The following is a 19,744-nucleotide window of genomic DNA, read 5'->3' as shown; positions in this document are numbered from 1 at the left end:
AATTGTTCTTCAATCTATTAAAATAACATAAATCTTTTTCATTCGTGGAAAAAAATTAACCTGTAATATTATTCGAGAAAAACACAATTTTTTTGAAAATTAATATATTTACTAAAAGTGGCCGAAATGTTTGAATATATAAACTCCCGAATTAGCCCCGCATGGCAGTGGCAAATGATGGTGGAGAAACGCCGGCTGACCAATGGCACAACAGAGGCCACGCAGATTCCTATTCTTCGGGAGGGCTATTTCGGTAATTCACCTCATTTCTCCCGAGACTACAAACAAACTGATTTTTCTCAACTGAAACGCCACAAAGCGAAGGGACGAAAATTTCAAGGGAAGAAACCCACAGCTCCGCCGTATACCATTCCAGGGAGGGAGAGAATGCTGCCGCGATCCGCCGCACATCTACATCGGACCGCCGTCTCCACCGCCGCCGCATTCCTGATCTTCTCCGTTCTGATTGCTGAATCCACCGATAAATCTCCGGTATTCGATTACCGTACCGTTCGATTTCAGATTCCCGATTTCTTCATTTCGTGGTCGTTGATCTGTTGAATGTGTGTGACAGGTCAAGTGCAGCACGACCTGCGCGGCGGAGAACTGTGATAGTGAGTATTTTTGTCGATGACTGGTCTACGTTTTTGTTGTTTTGTTCTTCCTTCTGAAATGTGTGCTCTAGCGATTGGGATTAGGTATGGGAAGTACTGCGGAGTAGGATGGACCGGATGTGCCGGGGAGAAGCCTTGTGATGATGTGGATGCTTGTTGCCAAATTCACGATGACTGTGTCGGCATGAATGGTAATTACTCGGCAGCTAATCTTATTGTGGGGATTATGAAATTGAATCTCAAACCATATGATTATGATAGCGATTACTTGATTTTCATTTGAATGAGTATGTTTCTGTCTATATCACATTCTGGCTCAATGCTTTCTACGCTCTTGTGTTTGAGGAGAAGTTTCTCTTTGAATAGAATGGATCTTCAAATATTATTTGTGAACATTTTGTTGGGTGTTGGGCTGTTGAGGCCTTGCGAGCTGTCAAAGTGATGCTAGAAACTTAAATTTTGTGCTTGTGATAGTCAAAACATGGGAGTGGGGATTGATTGATAAAAAAAATATTGGATATGTATGAAGATGTCCTGAGTTACATAGATGTAGGCTTAAGCTTTCCTTGACATCTGTTCAACAAAACTCGATGCATAATCCTACAAGGTTGTAGTGATTATTCTTTGCCTTTGTCAAGGTTCATATGTAAAGTCATACCATGAACAGTCATATATCTTCCCTAATTTGCCTTTACCCACCGTGCTGATGATTTCTGTTGCTTGTGGAACATTTTCTCTCTGTAATGAATCCCGGCCATCTTAATCAGTTCTCCCAATTTTTTCATTGTGTACTATCTTAGCAATTTATATGTATCTTGTATATCCTGCGCTGCCTATAAATTTCTCTTAGTGGTCTGGTTAACTGATCAGTCAAAACATGTTTCTCAATAGCCCCTGTTTCTATTCATAAGAGTCTTAAATTCCAAATTACACAAGAGAAAGTCGTGGTTAACAATTGGCTCCATTTGGGAACATGTTTCTTCTGATATTATTGCCTATAAACTAAACCAACTTCACTGGTTTGTCACAAGTACTTCGGTTTGCTAAACTCGAATTTGTTCCTTCCGTGAGTAGTCTTGCTTGTAAGAAATATGAGATTTTTCCTGACTGAAGTTTCTATCGAATAAAATCCAGGGATTGTGGCCTATTTTATCTTATTTATACCATCCTTGCTAAGAAATATTGCGACCTTAGGGTCTAATTTTAATAAAATCCATGTCATGATTAGACAATACTCCTCTTTGGCTCAATAAAATCCCCATTATCATGCAAAGTTGCAAACTACTAATTGCTATTCATGACAAGTGTTTCTGCTCTAGCTTCTCTCAAAATTACCTCCAATGATGCATCAAAAGAAATGCTCTCTTCTTCTTAGCTACAATGATACCTAGCTCTATCTACCATCATAGTTATTATTAAAGAGGCCATTTATAATAATCGACTATTGAAATAAAAGGTTAATCCTTACCAACTTGATCTTGTTGCTCAATGATCAATTCATATCATGGCCATGCTGTCCTTTGTTCCTTCTCCTTTTGTCAGTTCCTTTATTGATAAAGCCAATATCACTCATGAAGCAAAGATGAATCCAAAAGGTGTATGGTTCTTGCTGGTCCCAATTCTGACTCATTTTAGGGATGTATCAAACAAATTCAGTACTCTTTGTGAATTCTTAGTTTTATACTGCGCGTAACAGTAACATTCTACAACATGTCAAATATAGAGCTTATGCCGTTGATGTCTCACTCATGCGTCATTATTACAATGATGTCATGAAATTCGCTTGATAAAGCACTCTTTTGACGAAAAACTTACCCTCTTTGTTGCACATCTTCAAGATGCGTATTTCATCCTCTGCTAGCCCAGTTCATCACACCAATATCAGCTCCTATTGTAACCTTAACGACTTTGCAATATATCTTAAAATGTCTGTTAATCATGGATTTTAAACATGGGGAGTGAGCTTTCACTTAAACTGGAGGTGATTCTTTTCATCAACTGCTTCATGACCACACTGATTTGATTTTCATTTTATGCAAAATTGATCTACCTTTGCATAGTTTACATTCTTAAACTGAAATGCCCCCTGCTGATATAGAGAAATTCTCAGCATGCCTGTCCAAATTAAACTCTGCTTGAAACTCAACTCTGAATTAATCCATCTAACATAATCAGGTGTGATCAACATTCAATGCCACGAGGAGTTCAAAAAGTGCCTAAAGAAAGTACATATATCGGGGAAGGAAGGGTTCTCCAAGGCGTGCCCATATGATACAACAATACCTACAATGATACAGGGAATGGACATAGCAATTCTATTAAGCCAGATGGGAGCTCCAAGAGAAGACCTTTAGTAGATTAGCTAAATTCAGGACACCATTAAGGTAAAGAGTTACATTTGGAAATTTTCTTTCTTGATTCATCTCCATGATAGAGTAAGGATGCCAGTAACATTCTTTTTCTGGTATTTGGGAAGATTTTTTCTCTTGACATTTAAATGAGAGAGTTGATTCATGTATTTCTTATTACACTAGTGGTCAATAAAAATGGGCTTGTTAATTGTTCTTGGCATTTTGTTCAACTTGTCATATTTGTGCTTATATGAACATTAGTGTCTGCTTTGTAATTGAAACTTGAAACAGTTATCAACTTAATCTTACATGAGATGATGAATTGCAACTTAGTTCGTAAAATGTGTTCCTTTCCATCAATAGATCGAGAGTTAGAGTCATGGTTAAATGGTAAGGTCGTGTGTAAATGGAAAACTATTATTGATGCAATTTATTACAAAAATAATTTTGAACTTTTTGATATCTTTACTCTTCAAATAATCAATTCTTTAGGGTCCCCAATTCTTATTTTATCAATTATCATACCAATCAAAGTAAATGATCGCGCATTGCTGTGCTCATAGATGACACTTTCAGTTTTGAGTCCAAAAAATATGTTTGATTTGGATACACAATTTTAATGTACTTGATAAAATATGAGAGAGAAAGAGAGTATAATATTTTAAAAATAGGAAAAAATGATAAATCATCAAAAGATTTTATTGATTGCACCTTCATTGGTTTATTTGGCAAACTTTCCATTTCAATATTGCAAAACGTGTACGCGGTGGGAGGTAATTTCAGAGGAAATTTCACATTTATTGATACTTAGCCTAGGAGTGAAGCCTCAAAATATTTCCTACTATTATTATGATATCTCATTAATTCGTAGACTCGTTGTACCGCGTTGCACGTTCTAGTGTTTCACAATTCGTTCTGACTTTTAATTTTTTTTTTATAATTAATCATAACTCTAGTACTAATTTTAATGATTTTTATTATTATAAGTACTTCAAGGTTTGATCCCCCTTTGGGGTTTGGGAATTGTAGCCTGCATGTAGCACGAACCAAGGCCTACGGATCTATTAGATGCAAAAACAGAACCAGAATAAATAAAAAAGGATCAAAACAAATATTTCGATAATTTCGGACCCACCACAAATGTTTTTGGGTGATAGAATTGAATAAGTAATGATTATTTAAGATACTATAATTTAAATTATTGATAAAAACTTGTTTTTATTTCGACGTAAAGGTGCTTTCTACTAACTTTAAATACAATTAGTCATCAATTTCGAATCATTAAGATAGATATGTTTATCAGGACGTACTAGTATATCACAATTACTAAAAGACTGTGTTTATCCGAATATTTTCATATAGAATTTATAGTACTAGTTTTAGTGAATTGATAAAAAAAATGACTATATTTTGTGAATGAATAGGATACTATTTAATTTTTAAAAATTTTTTTTCTCAAAATCTCAATTGAATGCATCATATATTCGCAGTATGTAAGGCAAAGATAGTGTATTATGACTCCAACTTTTTAAGTGCATCAAATTTAGACTAAATATGAACTTCATTCTTGGGCTTGAAGTGCCTGATTTGAAATCGGCACGTATATTTTTAAAAAATATACTCTAAAAATAAAGATAATGTATTTTTACCTCTATTTATATATATTGATTTTATAATTAAATATCTGTGAAGAGATTAGTTGAATAAGACATTTACTTACTAAATAAGACATCGTGAAATAACAAATAAGATACTACAACAAATGAATGAAATATTATTGTACTGAAAATACTATACCGTAAAGCTGGATTTAATAATTTTTTAAAGATTGAATCTTATAAAAATTATTCATCTACATAGATAGGATTCATTATTTAATTTCAATAAAATGTCACATAATCATACTGATTGCCTAAGGAGTATTGTTCTTCCTTTTATAAAAAATTAATTTCCATAATCCAAAATCTGAAAATAAGGTAATTGCTCAAAAGGGCATTTTCGTCAGCGCAAGTCACTTTCCAAAGCTGGAAAAACGAGTTATTCATTCAACACTATATATTGAATAATTTTCTTCGGTAACCAATATAGATAATCAATATTCTTCCCTCTCCCCATCAAAAATTTTCAGTGGTATACATAAATCTCGAGGGAAAATCCGGTATTTTAATCTTTATAGGTCGAGCAGTTGCAGAGATTAGCATCAGTGATCGCAATTTTGGAAGATGAAGAAATCGAAGTTTTTGCAGAATTCAAAGGACATGCTTTCCAGGAGCTTTAATCCAACAAAATGGTAGATCTTCTTCAATTTCCGCGCATTCAGATATATAGATCATGTGGTGTATGTGTGTGCGATTTCCTTTTTATCATCAATTTTGTTATAGGAAATTTGCTGTAGTTTCTGTCCACCAAATTACGGATTTCTTTTCGTTTTTCTATGTTCAATTAGTGTGAATTGGTGTCGATTTTGGTGTATTAGAGGTTTAACTAGTAGGTGTTGAATTGGTTGCAGCAAGATTTCGTTGAAATTGGCGGCTTCGAGGTTGAAGCTCCTGAGAAACAAGAAAGAGGTGCAAGTGAAACAGATGAAGAGGGAAATAGCACAGCTGCTCGAGACTGGGCAGGATCAGACGGCTAAAATTCGAGTAATGATGCTGCTTACTATTTCTTTTGGATGTGTTAAAGTAGATGGCTTTCTAATGGTTGTGATTTGTGGTTTGGACTTTAAGATGGGTAAAGCTTGGGGATTACTGCATTAACTAAGATTGTGTTGTGATTAGGCTTTGTTTGATAGTATCGTATTGCTGTTATACATGCTAAAGTCTCCGGGGGAAATCGGGGTTTGCAAAGCATAGGCTTGGAACGACTGTTTTGGAAAATTACTTATGGTCCTCACAAACAATGTTTCATGGGAAGACTAAGAATATTATACTTATTATTCTTGTTCATACTAAAAATAAAGAGCTCTTGTCATGTACTCATGTTTTTAAACACATATTATCATTGATTATGGAATAGGAAGGAGTACTGCATAATACTAGTTCTGTCAAGTCTATATAACAAATTTTCTACTGCTTGGCTGTTGCTATAGCAAGTATTGAGTGTGCACCTATGTTGTTTACCCATGCAATAGAAATTCCGATGGCCTTGTAGTCGAACCGTTATTTTCATTAGATTAGTTGTAATTTCATTTACTATGTCCTGCCAAATTAGCTAGCATTGAACCTGGACTTTGTGCACTGGGAAGTTGGATTGGACATTTCTTGTAGCTATGTGGTAATATTAATTTAGTCCATCTGAATATACTTGCATTCTGATAGCAACTGCTCAATATAAGTATGACCATGGTGATTTGTAACATATGCATGCATGTTTGTAGTAAAAATATTGATTATTGGTTCTTGATTTACTATCTGACATTAAGAAAAGTAAAATCTGTGTCTTAAGGAACTTAGTGTTGTAGCCAACTTGAAACTGTATATCACCTTTTGTACTATCACTTTGTATTCCAATACTAACCATACAAGAGATTGACCTTTTGTGCTAATGTTATAATTTTCAGGTTGAACATGTGATTAGGGAAGAGAAGATGATGGGTGCATATGATCTTCTTGAGATTTATTGTGAACTTATTGTTGCACGTCTGCCAATTATTGAGACACAAAAGTACGTATATCACGCCCTATAATGTTCATGTTTTCTTTTTTAACAAGGTTGGTAGTTGTTAAATGCTTTTCATTATTACCTTTTCTATTTCTATATTTTGCATCCAAATATTCAAATTACGTACTACTCCACTACATAGGATATAAAGTGAATGGCTGTCTTTGTCTTCAAATTTTTATTTGCATATATTGTGAAAATGGAAACAGTATCATGTTCTGCTCCTGGGGCATTCTTTTTAATTTGTTTCCAACATTCATGCAGGAATTGCCCCATTGATATGAAGGAAGCAATAGCAAGTATGGTTTTTGCATCTCCAAGATGTGGGGATGTACCTGAACTTTTAGATGTAAGGAAGCAATTTTCAGCAAAATATGGAAAAGAGTTCATTACTTCTGCCATAGAGCTCCGTCCGCAGTGTGGTGTTAGCCGTCTGGTATATTTGGAATCTTATTATTAGTTTTCTTATTTAGCCCTTCAATTTGACATTCTTGGCGAGGCTTTTCTTTAATTGCCTTCTCTTTTGCAATTGCAGTTGGTGGAGAAGTTATCTGCTATAGCTCCTGATGGACAGGCTAAAATCAAAGTTCTAAGTGCTCTAGCAGAGGAACACAATGTTAAATGGGATCCTGATTTATTTGAAGAGAAACGTTCGGTATGTGCCACTGATTTGCCAAAATAGTTTAGTTGATTTTGTGATTTTGCATACAGTATTCTTGTGCATTATTATATTCTAGAGATTGAAATATTGAAAAGAATTCATGTATGCTCTCCTATTTTATCAGGGCGGGACAAGTTCCATCAAGAATGAGACTGTGTATTCTGATTCTCCTCGTTTCGAAGATGCAGAAGTCCATGCTCACCCAAGCAGCAGCATGAATAGTTCGCCACTGAACTCTGTTCAACAGCATGCTAAAACACCTGGAGCAGAAAACCCACCTTCTGCACATACTTCTAGTGCCAGCACCAAAATTGAACCCAAAGCTGGGCCTGCAGGTACATATACTTAAGTCAATTGAGTAAGAACCATTAATTTTATTGCAGGTGCATGCCTTCTTAAATGCATTATTTCTTAATTCCTGTAATAGGTGAGGATATTCCACAATTTTATCAAGGAGATACCCATAGTAGCCATCTCAACGACCAAAGGTGGAATATGGAGTTCAAGGATGCTGCATCTGCGGCACGGGCTGCTGCCGAGTCAGCAGAACGAGCAAGCATGGCTGCTCGAGCTGCTGCTGAACTTTCAATTCATGGTAGGATTTTGGGGCAGTATTCTACTGAATCACATAAATCAGATGATTATAATTCAAAAGGTGATGGGCTTGAAGTTCCCCCCAACTTGAATTCATTTGAAAGAGTTTCTGAAGCATCAGCGAACAAATCGTCTTCAGAATATACTAAGTCAGGGAATGAGCACATAGATGGAATTGAATCTAGCAATCCAATGACAGATACAAGATCTGAAGCAGTTTCTTTCAAGTCGAAAGCGTCAGCTGATGATGAATATTTAGATCATGGTATTCCATCGATACATGAGTACACTCGAGAAAATTCATCACATGAGGTACAATCAGAAATGTATGAGGCTGAAAATGAAAATGGCCACCCAGAGGAAGTTGAGAATCTTGGAGAAGAAATGATTGGTAAACAGGAAGGTTTTAGCTCTTCTTACTCTCGGTCTGGTACTTCTGATTACGCCAATATGTTTGCAAATTATGAGGAACAGAAATTTGAAACTGATATTGGTGAAGATCCTTCTGTGAGTATTGGTGAGACCGGCACTCATGACGAAACCCCCGACACAAGCTCTCATGACTTTGTTGCTGCTACTTTTGATCAATCTGATGCTGAGAGTGATGATCCTGGGTTTGATAGGGGACCTGTATACGACGAGCAGGATTTAGAATTTCATATGCAAAAATCTCCTGAGCGAACATCAGTAAACATAGATCCTTGGGATCTTAGATCTGGCTCGAACAATAGAGTAGAGTCTGCTTCTCCATCATTATATTTTACAAGAGAAAGTCCATTCCATGATATTTCCAGAAACACTTCACTGAAAGAGGATTCTGAGCTGGATCGTACGCCAGCGGTGAGATTTGATGATTCTGATGGGCCATCCTCAGAAAGTGACGAGGAGATAAACGCTAGTATGGTAGAAGATTCTAGAGACATTTCACACGAACAAAATGAAAGAGGTCGATTAGTTAATTCACAGTTTGAGAAAGAAACCGTACAGTCAGTTGTATCTCCCTCTAAGAATGAAGGAGCTTTAGCATTTGGTAGTGGAAAGTTTTCCTTTTCTTCAGATGATGAATTCAGTGCCTCCGACAAAACACAGTGGAAAAGAAGCCAAGTTAACATGTTTGACGCAGATATGAAGCCATCTTCTAAACTGCCAGCATCGGGATCTAATGACTCTTTTATAAACTCAAACAATGTTGGTGATGAATCTGATCCTGAGAATGGAGAGGGGCTGAATTTCGGAAAATTGACTGGTGGGCTTCGCCATAAGGGTCACAGCCATCTGCCTTTTTTTAAGAGCCGATTGGATGAATCATCTTCTGTCAAGGAGGAGGGAGAGACTACTGCCACAAATACAAGTTCCACTGGTCCCTCTTTTGTCGAGCATCATGGTATTGGCACAACGCAAGAACACAAGACAGCCTCAACAACTCAAAATCTGCATTCTGAATTAGATAGTGACAGTTCTGAAGAAGAATATTTACAAAAGAGTTCCCGTCCTCAACAGCCTCGTAGTGCTGCCAAACTTAGAACAAAGTTGCTACTAGGATCTTCAGATTCAGCTTTTTGCTCTGATGACAGCGACTTGGATGAGCAGCCTCCAACAGAGCCTGTTCCCAAGAAAAGTCCTCTGCGGAGTGGGATCTCTCGAAGAACAAAAGCTTCTACTTCTATTTCAAAGAAAACTTCTAATCAGCAGATGCATCCGAGATCTGAAGCACTTGATTCTGATGGCGTGGATAGAAAACCTACAACATCCTACGACACTGGGGCTCCAAAAAGACACGAGTCCTACAGGAGGAACACGGATACAGAGAAAACGTACGAGCAACCTAGCTCTGGAGTGGCTCCTGTGCCTGCTAAATCAACTACTTGGGGATCTACAGAGCAGCCCGCCTCTTCAAAAACTTCTGTAATGAAGCAGGAGTCTGTAGAACGACCTAAGCCTGAAGTCCGTGATTCTGACAATAGCCTGGGAAAACAACCTTCAAGCTCCTATGCCTTTGATAAACAACAAGAGTTTCAGCCCTCAAGTGGGAAGTCTAGTCGTGTGGGAAAATCCGAGCAGCAAATACCAGCAGAAGCAGCTGCTAAGCCTGCAAATTCAAGTTCGTGGGGAACTGCAGAGAAACCAAACTCGGGGAAATCAACTTCTAACACAGTGCAAAAGTCTAAGATCTCCCAGAGTTCATCTGCTGTAGAACCCCTACGGAAGGCAGACACAGAGGCAGGCTTATCTTCTAGCAGTGAAAATCCGAAGGCATCAACTCTGGACAAGCATTCGTTAAGTAAAGACGATAGTCTCAAAAAAGCTAGCCATGTTCATCCAAAGCTTCCAGATTATGATGCACTTGTACAGTCCCTGAGAATTAATCGATCCTGAATGTTGTCGTATTGCACGACTCAGTTGCTGTTCTTCATACACACGGTCACGGAGCTGTTTCCTGCTTGAGATCTAGCAGTTGGTGATATTTTTTATGTTTATAGTGATGGCTGCAGAGCCAATATGATTATTTAGACTATTGAATTTATTGTAAAGTTATAATAATCGGCATATAGCGTTTATTGACCTTACAGCTTCATTTTGTTTCCAGCAGTGGATATGACTATCAGAATCGGTTTATATTATTTGATTTTGAATAATATTTACATTATATTTTGATTTTATAATAAATGAAATAGTATTTTGATTTTATTTTTAACTGATGGACATGCTGCTTAGCTGATTGCATTGCAGCTTAATCTGCCAAAATACCATAGATTTTTTTTTTTTTTGTATTTAAGACCTCTAGCAAATGAGGATCTTTGGGTGCCTCAGCTTCGCAAAATACAATCGAACTCGTAGTTTTTACGCGGGGCTAATCCATATGTCGTGCTCCCGAAAGACTACATTATGCCAACTAGTTCACAACTGAAAAATAGCAGGTTAAGGTAGTACAAAATAAGTATGTAATCAAGTCACTCTCGAATTATGTCTCGATCTATGTGGCTGGAAGGGGCTACGACCCGCAACACATCCTATAATCAAGAGCTTCTTTCAGCAGATCTCTTTCTCTGCGCAGCAAATGTTTCAGCAACGAGCAGCGGGAAAGCAATGGTTGCATCACAGTGCACCTGCTTCAACAAAGACCGAGGATTAAAGAGTCTACACCAAAGCTGCCTTTCATGCAGTGCATTTTGGGTTAATGAAGAAGCAGTGATGTTCAGTGAGAAGTCAAACCTTAACTGTCTTGGCAGAACCTCGAATTTTTCCCCAGGACACGGCTTCATCTGGACGAGCACCTGAATCACTCCCGTCAAACTCTTGTGCAGTGTTAATAAACACTGCATAATCTGCACCATTTCGCATCATATTGGCATTGCATATGTGGTGCTTGGGGAGCCCTCCTCCGAGGATAATCATCCCAGTTTTTCTTGCCCCGGCATGGACAGCCTCACCGTTCATTGCTCTAATATCTGTAATGCAGCAAAGGAGCATTAATCGACCCAGTGAGGTAAACTGGAATGGCATATAATGGGAAGTGATCTACCTTGGACAAGGTCAACCACTAAACCAGGATTCTTGTAAGAGTGGAAGTACAACATGTCACCTAGTGAACCATCTGTTAAGCTAGGGCAGTAAACAGGGATATTGTTCTGCAAGGGAGCATGAGGACCAACAATCCGACATTAAGTAGATGTCACATGTTAAAAAAACTCATATCAACTAATATTTGTAACGAATATCACCAAATATGCCAAACATATCATGATACAGACAACTGCAAAAAGCCCTAACTTTGAAAAGAAAATGTACCATGATTGACTGGGTTATGCAAAGAAATGGCAAAGGAAAGTAATGTAATACTATATAATTTAACATAAACGTCACAGAGAGAAATGTTTAAAATCTGACTAATGTAACATGGTCTTAGTCCAGAAAATTAGCTAATGCAAGGCCTGTGAAGTTACACTGGCAAACTACGAGATATGAAGAACCTTAGTAAATAACAATTGTTAGAACATGTGTACCTTATATGCCCAGTACAAGTATGATGATTCATCGTTAATTTCTTTCCCCAGGCGCGCAATTACTTTAGAAGGCGTCCATAGTACATTCTGCAAAAATAAGTAGGAGTTGGAAATCAAGGAAAGGGCATCATCAATAAATATGGAATGGATGCCTTCATAGAAGTTCATTCATGGAATTGCCAAGTAAACATGGGTTATGCAGCATGATATAATCCTCAACATCTTAAGCAAAACCAGAGAATCCTAGTCTTCTCAAGCGGAGACTTGGAATATCTGTTCCACCCCTTAAGCTATAACAAAGTCCAAATGTACAGACAACTAATGGATCCCGTAGGTACTGTAATTTACGGCAACAAAAGAAAAAACAAATTATGATTCCCAATGGAGTACATAATACCTGAGAAGTTTGCTCATCTAGCATCTGATCAAAAATAGGGATGATCCAATCCTCAAATTTACAGTAGTTGTCATTAGGAACCAACAAATTACCAATGCGGTTCAGGCCCTTTGAGCGTAGAACTGCCCCAGGCAGAGAAAATTCGCCTCTATAAGTCGGTGCAAGACACTTAACAAGGTCCTCCTCCACACCACCTGCTGTGGTTACCACAACATCAACCTGAAAAAACTCTATTAATAGAGCCCGACTCTCTCGACTTGGGAAATCAAAAATTAAATTCAGTAAATCCCATGTGTGAAATTCAGGTAATATTGTGTGAAATCATAATGTGGGAACAGTGAATATAAGGCTATCAACATCAGAAAATTATCAAAGGGCTGAATCATCACATACAAAATTCTTTAACGTGTTCATAATCCTTTGTTCAGCTTCTAATTCTTTCGAAATCAATTGGCACTCATATAAAATCCACCACAACTAGTGTTGAGTTAACCAAAATGCAGTCACAGTCAAACTTCAAAATAATCAATTCATTTTCAATTTGAAAGCACATAACTATAGCAATCTCTGAACAACACTCACCATACGATGCTGGACGAGATAGCGGATAATATCTCGAATTCCAGAAGAGGTCAGATTCGAAGTAAAACCTAGAAACACTTTGCACCTCACAGAGTCTCTATAAGCAGGTTCCCTCTCCTCTTCGCTGCAATCATCCGCCGGAGTCTCATCCGAAAGCCTCCAATCTAGCTTCACCCACAATCAAACTAACAGTAAGCTACAAAAATCACTTAAACCTACAACTGCAAATATATTCATACACGAACAGCATAACCCTCGCCTTTAAGAGGATGCAGATTAACACCATCTAATCAACATTTTAGGAAGATTAATAAGCTCAATTTCATTATTCAGCAAGCACTAATTCGAAGAAGCTCAATTTTCCCATATACCAACAATCACATTGAAATATTATCGAGTAACTGAGCACATAGTCGAAGACAAACCATTTCATTAATTAGCTGGATGGCATCGCCGAGATTGGAGGCCTGGAAGCCGGTGACGGCCATCGACTTGAGCAACTCGTGGTAGTCGACGCCCTTGTTGAAATCGTAGCCCTCGATTTTGGCGGAGGTGCCTTCCAGTGACTCGGACGCCTTGAACACTGTTGATCGCACGGTGTCGGGTAGAGTGTACCTTGAAGCTTCTCCCATGGCGGCGGTGGCGGCGGCGGCGGAAGAGGAGGAGGAGCGTTTAGTTACAGCGTTAGCAGAAAGCAACTAATTCTGCAATTCTGATATTGCTGAATATAAAAACTTTCTTTTTTAGGAATAGTGAAATGTACAATTATATACACACAATTTAAAATTCTTTTTCCCCATTTTTTTATTATCCATGTGGTTTTTTCTACTCGAGTTAAGTTTCAATAATTTATCGGATTTTGCAAAAAATATAATTAGAAAAATTAGTCATAGTCATGTGTTAGAGCATCTCCAATGTTTAGGCCAACAATAGGTCAGCCATAGCCTAGTCAAAAACTTCCCCCGCCATATCAGGATAATAAACTGGACAAACAATAGTTTAGCCATAGGCCAGCAAAATTATAAAAAAACTTCTCCAATATTTTAGGAATATGGAATTAAATTTACGACCTAGATACGGGAAAATGCAATAATTTTATATAAATGAAAAAAAAATACATCCTCAAAAAAATTACATAATTAAAAAAAATGCATAAAAAATACATTAAAAATGAAATCGGCTAGCCGAAATTGAGCTTGCTATGGGGGTTAGCGCATCGGCCAACGGATCAGCTAGCGCCTGCGAATCGGCTAGCCTAAATTGCCGCAATGGAGGCTAGCAGATCGGCTAGCCTATCCACTAACTTCCATTGGAGATACTCTTAAGATAAAACTGTACAATTATATACAAACAATTTCACTGAAATTGATGTTATTCACTACTCCCTCCGTTCCATAGTAATATCAAGGCGTTTTTCCATTTTCGTCAATTCTATAAGTAATAGAGTCATTTCCCTTTTTAGTAAAAGTCAACACATTTTTTCACACCTACTTTACTCCATCTTACTTTTTTCTCTCTTCATCTATTAACTTTTTCATTTTCCACTTTATTTTTTCCTTACTTAACTCACCTAAACACAATTTTTCTTAATCTTCGTATCGAAAATTTTTGCCTCCATTAGTATAGAATGGAGGGAGTATTTGATAGAAACTAAGTTCCCAATATTGAATATACTGTCCCAAAATTATAAATAATTGAAATTTTGCCTAAATTTATTGTCATATGGATTAAACCGATAAAAAAATTTAATTAAATCTCAAATTAGAATACTAATATAGACAACCACAAGCGAGTAAACTGATTAACTGATTTGTAATATTTTGAAATAGACAAAAATGAGTAGTAATAATAAAATAATGAAATCTAAACGTGGAAAGCGTGTGGATTCAAAGACCCCAAAACAAGGTAGCCATATAAATAGTGAACCCAAACAGCAGCGTCTCACATTTCCCGCCACCAACAGCAAACATCTCCCGCTTCCCAGCTGAAAACCCTAATCTACCGAAATGGGAACCAAGCACCACTCCTCCTCCGATCTCGTCTCCGACAACAAGAAACGACGCCGTGCTGCCTTCTCCAAAATCGGTACTTCACTGACCTCCGATTTCGCATTACTCTCCGAAATGTAGTTTCAGGTTTTTTATTTACTTGCTTAATTTTCGTTGAATTCCTTCGCAGATGCTGGAATTGAAGCCAATGAGTGCATTAAGATATACTTGGGTACGTTTCGGTGAATTTCTCAGTCTAATTTGTTGCTTTTTAGCTGCATTTTCAGTGTTTTCCCCTCACTGTTGTTCAGTTTGAGTGGATGCATTTTGGTTTGTTTCTGTGTCTCGTAGCACTTGGAAGAACTTGAAATTATACCGAATTTTATTGGCTAGTTGAATTTGGTATTATTATGATTTTCTCTGGTAGTTGGCAGCTTACTGATATGCGCTAGGTTTTTTGATTTTTTTGTTCTGATTGGCAATTGGTATGCTTGCATTAGTCTAGGATAAATATTGTCGACGAAGATGCTAAGAACAGCTTAGCTAGCTAAGTGGTTGTAACCAACTTCATGTTTTTGTTGAGTATGGACATGCTCACATTTTTAAAACAATAAAAATGACTCTATCAAAAGTACTCATCTGTGATTTGAATCAGTGTCCCTTTTTTGAGTTTCTGAAAATTAAATTGGCATGTAGCTTTGAATTTTGGGTCGAATTTTGGGTCATTTGTTTGGCTGAGTATGTTAAGTTTATCTTTACTCTTTTCCTCAAACATCCAACTGAATGTACAGTGTCTAGCAAGGATGAAGTGGACTCACAGAACAGTTTCAGAATCGAACCTGTTGACTTAAACCACTTTTTTGAAGATGAGGGAAAGATATATGGCTATCAGGGACTGAAGGTAAACCTCTGAATATTATAATTTGATAATTTTCTTAAACTTTATATGCTCTGTAAAGCGTGTCATTTAGTATCTTTAAATTTTTGTTTTTAGGTAGGTTTAATTTTTTGTTATTATGTAGCCCTAACTTTTTGTTATTCAGACAATTTTAAGACAAAAAACTAGACATTCATTTATTAGGATATGTTAAAAATTTGGCTACTCTTTTTTACCTCCTTCTCCTTTCTTTGACTTGCCTTTATTCTCATTCTTTCCTTTTCCTTTGTTGTTGTTTTCCTTTCCCCATATTGCTGGGATTGGATTCAACTTACACTGAACTTTGTTTTATCATCTTCATCTTCAACATCACTGGCACAGAATTTGTCATTGTCCTTCTCCTTGGAGTCAGCGACTATCATCATTCTCCAAGAGCAAACTCGTTAATGCCTCGAGCATGGAGGTGAGGCGGCCTCAGCTCGAGGCATTAACGAGTTTGATCTTGGGGAATGATGATAGTGTATACATCGACTCCAAGGAGAAGGACAATGGCAAATACTGTGTAAGTGATGTTGAAGATGATAAAACATAGGATTCAGTAGTTCTGGAAGTTGAATCCAATCCAAGTAATATGGGGAAGGGAAAGAACAACAAGGGAAAAGGAAAAAATAAGAATAAAGGCAAGTCAAAGAAAGGAAAGGGAGGTAAAACGAAGTGTCAACTTTTTAACATATCCTGATGAATGAATGTCTAATTTTTTTGTCTGAATATGCAGACAAAAAACTAGACATTCATTGATCAGGTAAAAGAATACAAGGGATCATCTGGTTGTTGTTTTTTTTCCTATAGACCATTTACTGGGTTTGTTATTGGCTTTGCTTGAAAATAAGATCTTCAGGGTATGCACCAAAAATTTTAGAGTGTGAAAACATAGTTGTTTTAAAAGTTATTGATGGAGCTTATTCCAATTTATTTAGATAATTGAGATAAGCTCTGTAGAAAGATACTCTAATCTATACTTGTGGATTCTTTGGAAATAAATAACATGATCTATTTTCTTTAGTCATCTGTCTCATATATCTAGGTCTTGTATTTTGCAGATAACTGTTTGGCTTAGCAGTGTATCCTTTCATGCATATGCTGATATTTCTTTTGAGAGCAAATCAGATGTAAGTATTCTTGGTCTTTTGTGATGCCTGACATTTTATAGGGTGAACTGAATGATGAAACTGTAAGAAGATAAGTTTCCACCTGAGTTGTTGTTCTTGGTTTCTTGATTTCTAATAGTTGACAGCACATTAGATGTCATCAGATCCTCTGGATATGGGATGTATTCCACCTTTAAAAGTGATTTTTCCAAGCTCGAGTAAAAATAGTCTGCTTGAAGTACCCATCATATATGCTTCATTTTCTGCTTTAGGGTCGGTCGTCTACATAGAGTTGGTATAAAGTATAAACAGTGATGGATGTAAAATCTTTTGGCTGCATTCGGACTTAATTAATATGCCCCCAATCCCATTGTCGTCCATTGCAGCAGTTCATTTATATCAGAAAACTTTGTCATGGACCATATGAGCTGATTGCACAGATACATAATTCGATTGTGGATGCAAGCTACCCCAAACTGTAGATTGCAATTTATTGATTTTCTAACTACCGATTTTTCACTTCTGTAGCACTAGCAAGTGTGTTATTATCCTTGGTTATGGGTTCCATGTTCAAGCTTTATTGACTGTTCGTAGTAAATTTATAGGGTGGCAAGGGAATAACAGATCTGAAGACTTCGCTTCAGGTACTCTTTACACACTTTTATGACAATTTGCTTGATCTTTACTGCAAAAGTCATATATATGAAATGTAGTTGTTACCATAATTCTTACAGGATATCTTTGCTGAGAATCTTGTTGATGTGAAAGATGACTTCCTTCAAACATTTTCAACCGAACAACACTATGTAAAGTATGTTGAATCAATACATTCTCTTTTACTCTATGCTGCACATATATTTTCCTAGTAAGGTGCGAGTACCTCCTAACTGTGTGCATTTCAGATCCCTTGTTTCCAACTCAGAAGGTCTACATGAAGACACCAATAATGGCAACTCTGATCGCCAACAAGAAGAATCTGCTCATACTGAGGTAGTTTATTCCTTTCTTCCTTACAAATGAAAACAATACATGTTATGGTAAAACATTTTAGTTGCTCTCATCATGCTACCTGACGTTAAAGCTTCTCTCTAGATTGATTATATATAAGTACGGCCTCCAAAATTAAATTCAGGATGCTTTTTGTTTCAGCAATGATATTTCTGGCTGAAATCTGCATATGGTTTTGATTGCTGATACCCTTAGTGTTCGTATAATGATACAAATAAGATCTTACCAAGCATGTATTTTATTTTCTTAAGAATCTTATTCCTGAATGTGTTATCAGTCATTTACCAGCTTCTAAGTTCCGTTCTAAATTTCCCCCCATTATCTTCTTGTTCATTGCAGATTTTTCGGGTTACTGGTACTGGAGTGGGGCTACTTTACAGTCGATTAGTGCCACTCGTTCTTCTTCTAGTTGATGGTATTTATGATTTATCTGTCTGCTTCACACTTTCAGATAGTAACTGTAATGATTTTTAATTTCTTCTTATTTCCTGCTGGCACAGGTAGCAATCCTATTGATGTTATTGATCCGAGATGGGAAATCTATATTCTGGTGCAGAAAGGCCAAGAGGATGGTTGCATGAGGTTACTTGGTTTTGCTGCTGTTTATCGTTTTCACAGATACCCCGATGCTATGAGGCTTCGACTTGGTCAGGTATGTGAGCCTTTGTTTGACTTCAACTTGAGATTCTCATAACCTTGGATTAAGGAAGCATATCATATTATTCTTCCATTACATTCAAATAATTTCTGTTGATGGCAGATACTCATTATACCTCCGTACCAGAGAAAGGGTTATGGTGCTAGACTTCTCAAAACGCTCAACAGTATTGCACTTTCCGAGAATGTTTACGACCTCACCATTGAAGAACCAGTGGACGCCCTTCAACACGTGAGGACCTGCATCGATGTGCAACGCCTGCTTGCTTTCAAGCCGATCCATGAAGCGCTTGGTCCGGCCATCTCTCAGCTAAAACACGAAAACCTCTCCAAGAAAAGCCAGCCACATCGTTGCGAACCTCCTGCCAGTATTGTTGAAGATGTCCGGAAAAGTTTGAAAATCAACAAGAGACAGTTCCTGCAGTGCTGGGAGATACTAATCTATCTCAGACTAGATCCCATCGACAAATACATGGACAATTACGTTACTATTGTCTCTAACCGCGTGAAGGCCGACGTCTTGGGGAAAGAATCTGAAGGGGCCGGAAAGCAGTTGGTTGATATCCCATCTGAGTTCGACCAAGATATGTCTTTCGCGATGTTCAAATCTGCAGGCGATGACTCGAGTGGCATAGAGAAGGAAGCCGATCAGGGTAATGTAGAGGAGCAGCTGCGCCAGTTGGTCGATGACAGGATGGAACAGATCAAGTCCGTCGTGCAGAAGGTATCTGCGCATCGGGCTTGAAAAAAGAAATGCTGGCAGTTGAATTGACTTCTAAGTTCTAACTGATGTTCGGAAGCAAGAATGTGTATTCAAGCCCATACCAGTGTTGTGTTAGGACAGTATAGTGAAAGAGGGAGAGTTGTTGACAACATTTAGTTTCCTGTTACGTGATTCTGTTAACACATTTTGGGATTTAATACTTCTTCCGTTCCAATTCAGTTGAGTCATTTCTTTTTGATAAAGTAACAACACATTAAATCACTCTTACTTTGTTTCATCACTTACCTTAAGCTCTTTTCATCTTTCCTACTCCTTCTGTCCCAAACATAAGCGAGTCTTATTCCTTTTTGGGATGTCCCACTATAAGTGAGTCATTTTCCTTTTTTGCAAAAATATCATATCTCTTATTTTATTCTCTCTTCACCTACTTTATTCTTTATTCTCTCCTCTATCAATTTCTTAAATCTCGTGTCCAAAAG

General features: G+C 37.3%; 4 protein-coding genes across 5 annotated transcripts; 3 read left to right on the top strand and 1 right to left on the bottom strand.

Annotated features, from left to right (window-relative positions):
* The first annotated feature begins 333 nt into the window (after positions 1-333).
* Positions 334-3,175, top strand: LOC125193488 (probable phospholipase A2 homolog 1). The gene is made up of 4 exons (XM_048091282.1): positions 334-492; positions 575-614; positions 686-805; positions 2,790-3,175. The coding sequence occupies exons 1-4, from the start codon at positions 388-390 to the stop codon at positions 2,966-2,968; spliced, it is 444 nt and encodes a 147-aa protein (XP_047947239.1). The 5' UTR covers positions 334-387; the 3' UTR covers positions 2,969-3,175.
* Positions 3,176-5,066: 1,891 nt separating this feature from the next.
* LOC125193601 lies at positions 5,067-10,501 on the top strand. The gene is made up of 7 exons (XM_048091431.1): positions 5,067-5,255; positions 5,475-5,607; positions 6,525-6,628; positions 6,890-7,061; positions 7,161-7,280; positions 7,411-7,621; positions 7,714-10,501. The coding sequence occupies exons 1-7, from the start codon at positions 5,188-5,190 to the stop codon at positions 10,254-10,256; spliced, it is 3,351 nt and encodes a 1,116-aa protein (XP_047947388.1). The 5' UTR covers positions 5,067-5,187; the 3' UTR covers positions 10,257-10,501.
* A 200-nt stretch (positions 10,502-10,701) lies between these two features.
* LOC125193605 (deoxyhypusine synthase) lies at positions 10,702-13,560 on the bottom strand. Of its 2 annotated transcripts, none has more exons than XM_048091435.1 (7): positions 13,289-13,560; positions 12,864-13,031; positions 12,282-12,500; positions 11,885-11,971; positions 11,404-11,509; positions 11,094-11,329; positions 10,702-10,987 (listed from the first exon to the last, which is right to left on the bottom strand). In XM_048091435.1, the coding sequence occupies exons 1-7, from the start codon at positions 13,493-13,495 to the stop codon at positions 10,898-10,900; spliced, it is 1,113 nt and encodes a 370-aa protein (XP_047947392.1). In that variant the 5' UTR covers positions 13,496-13,560; the 3' UTR covers positions 10,702-10,897. The 2 variants fall into 2 exon arrangements, with proteins under 2 accessions (XP_047947392.1, XP_047947393.1); XM_048091436.1 differs by having other exon boundaries at positions 12,864-13,027; positions 13,289-13,430.
* A 1,254-nt stretch (positions 13,561-14,814) lies between these two features.
* On the top strand, positions 14,815-19,479 carry LOC125193604 (histone acetyltransferase type B catalytic subunit). Its single transcript, XM_048091434.1, has 10 exons — positions 14,815-14,948; positions 15,042-15,083; positions 15,643-15,752; positions 16,829-16,897; positions 17,482-17,520; positions 17,611-17,687; positions 17,779-17,866; positions 18,224-18,299; positions 18,385-18,536; positions 18,645-19,479. The coding sequence occupies exons 1-10, from the start codon at positions 14,870-14,872 to the stop codon at positions 19,284-19,286; spliced, it is 1,374 nt and encodes a 457-aa protein (XP_047947391.1). The 5' UTR covers positions 14,815-14,869; the 3' UTR covers positions 19,287-19,479.
* The last annotated feature ends 265 nt before the right edge of the window (positions 19,480-19,744 follow it).

This window comes from Salvia hispanica, chromosome 6 (assembly GCF_023119035.1).
Source record: "Salvia hispanica cultivar TCC Black 2014 chromosome 6, UniMelb_Shisp_WGS_1.0, whole genome shotgun sequence".
Classification (NCBI taxonomy): Eukaryota; Viridiplantae; Streptophyta; class Magnoliopsida; order Lamiales; family Lamiaceae; genus Salvia; species Salvia hispanica.
This window is presented reverse-complemented; position numbering and strand designations above follow the sequence as displayed.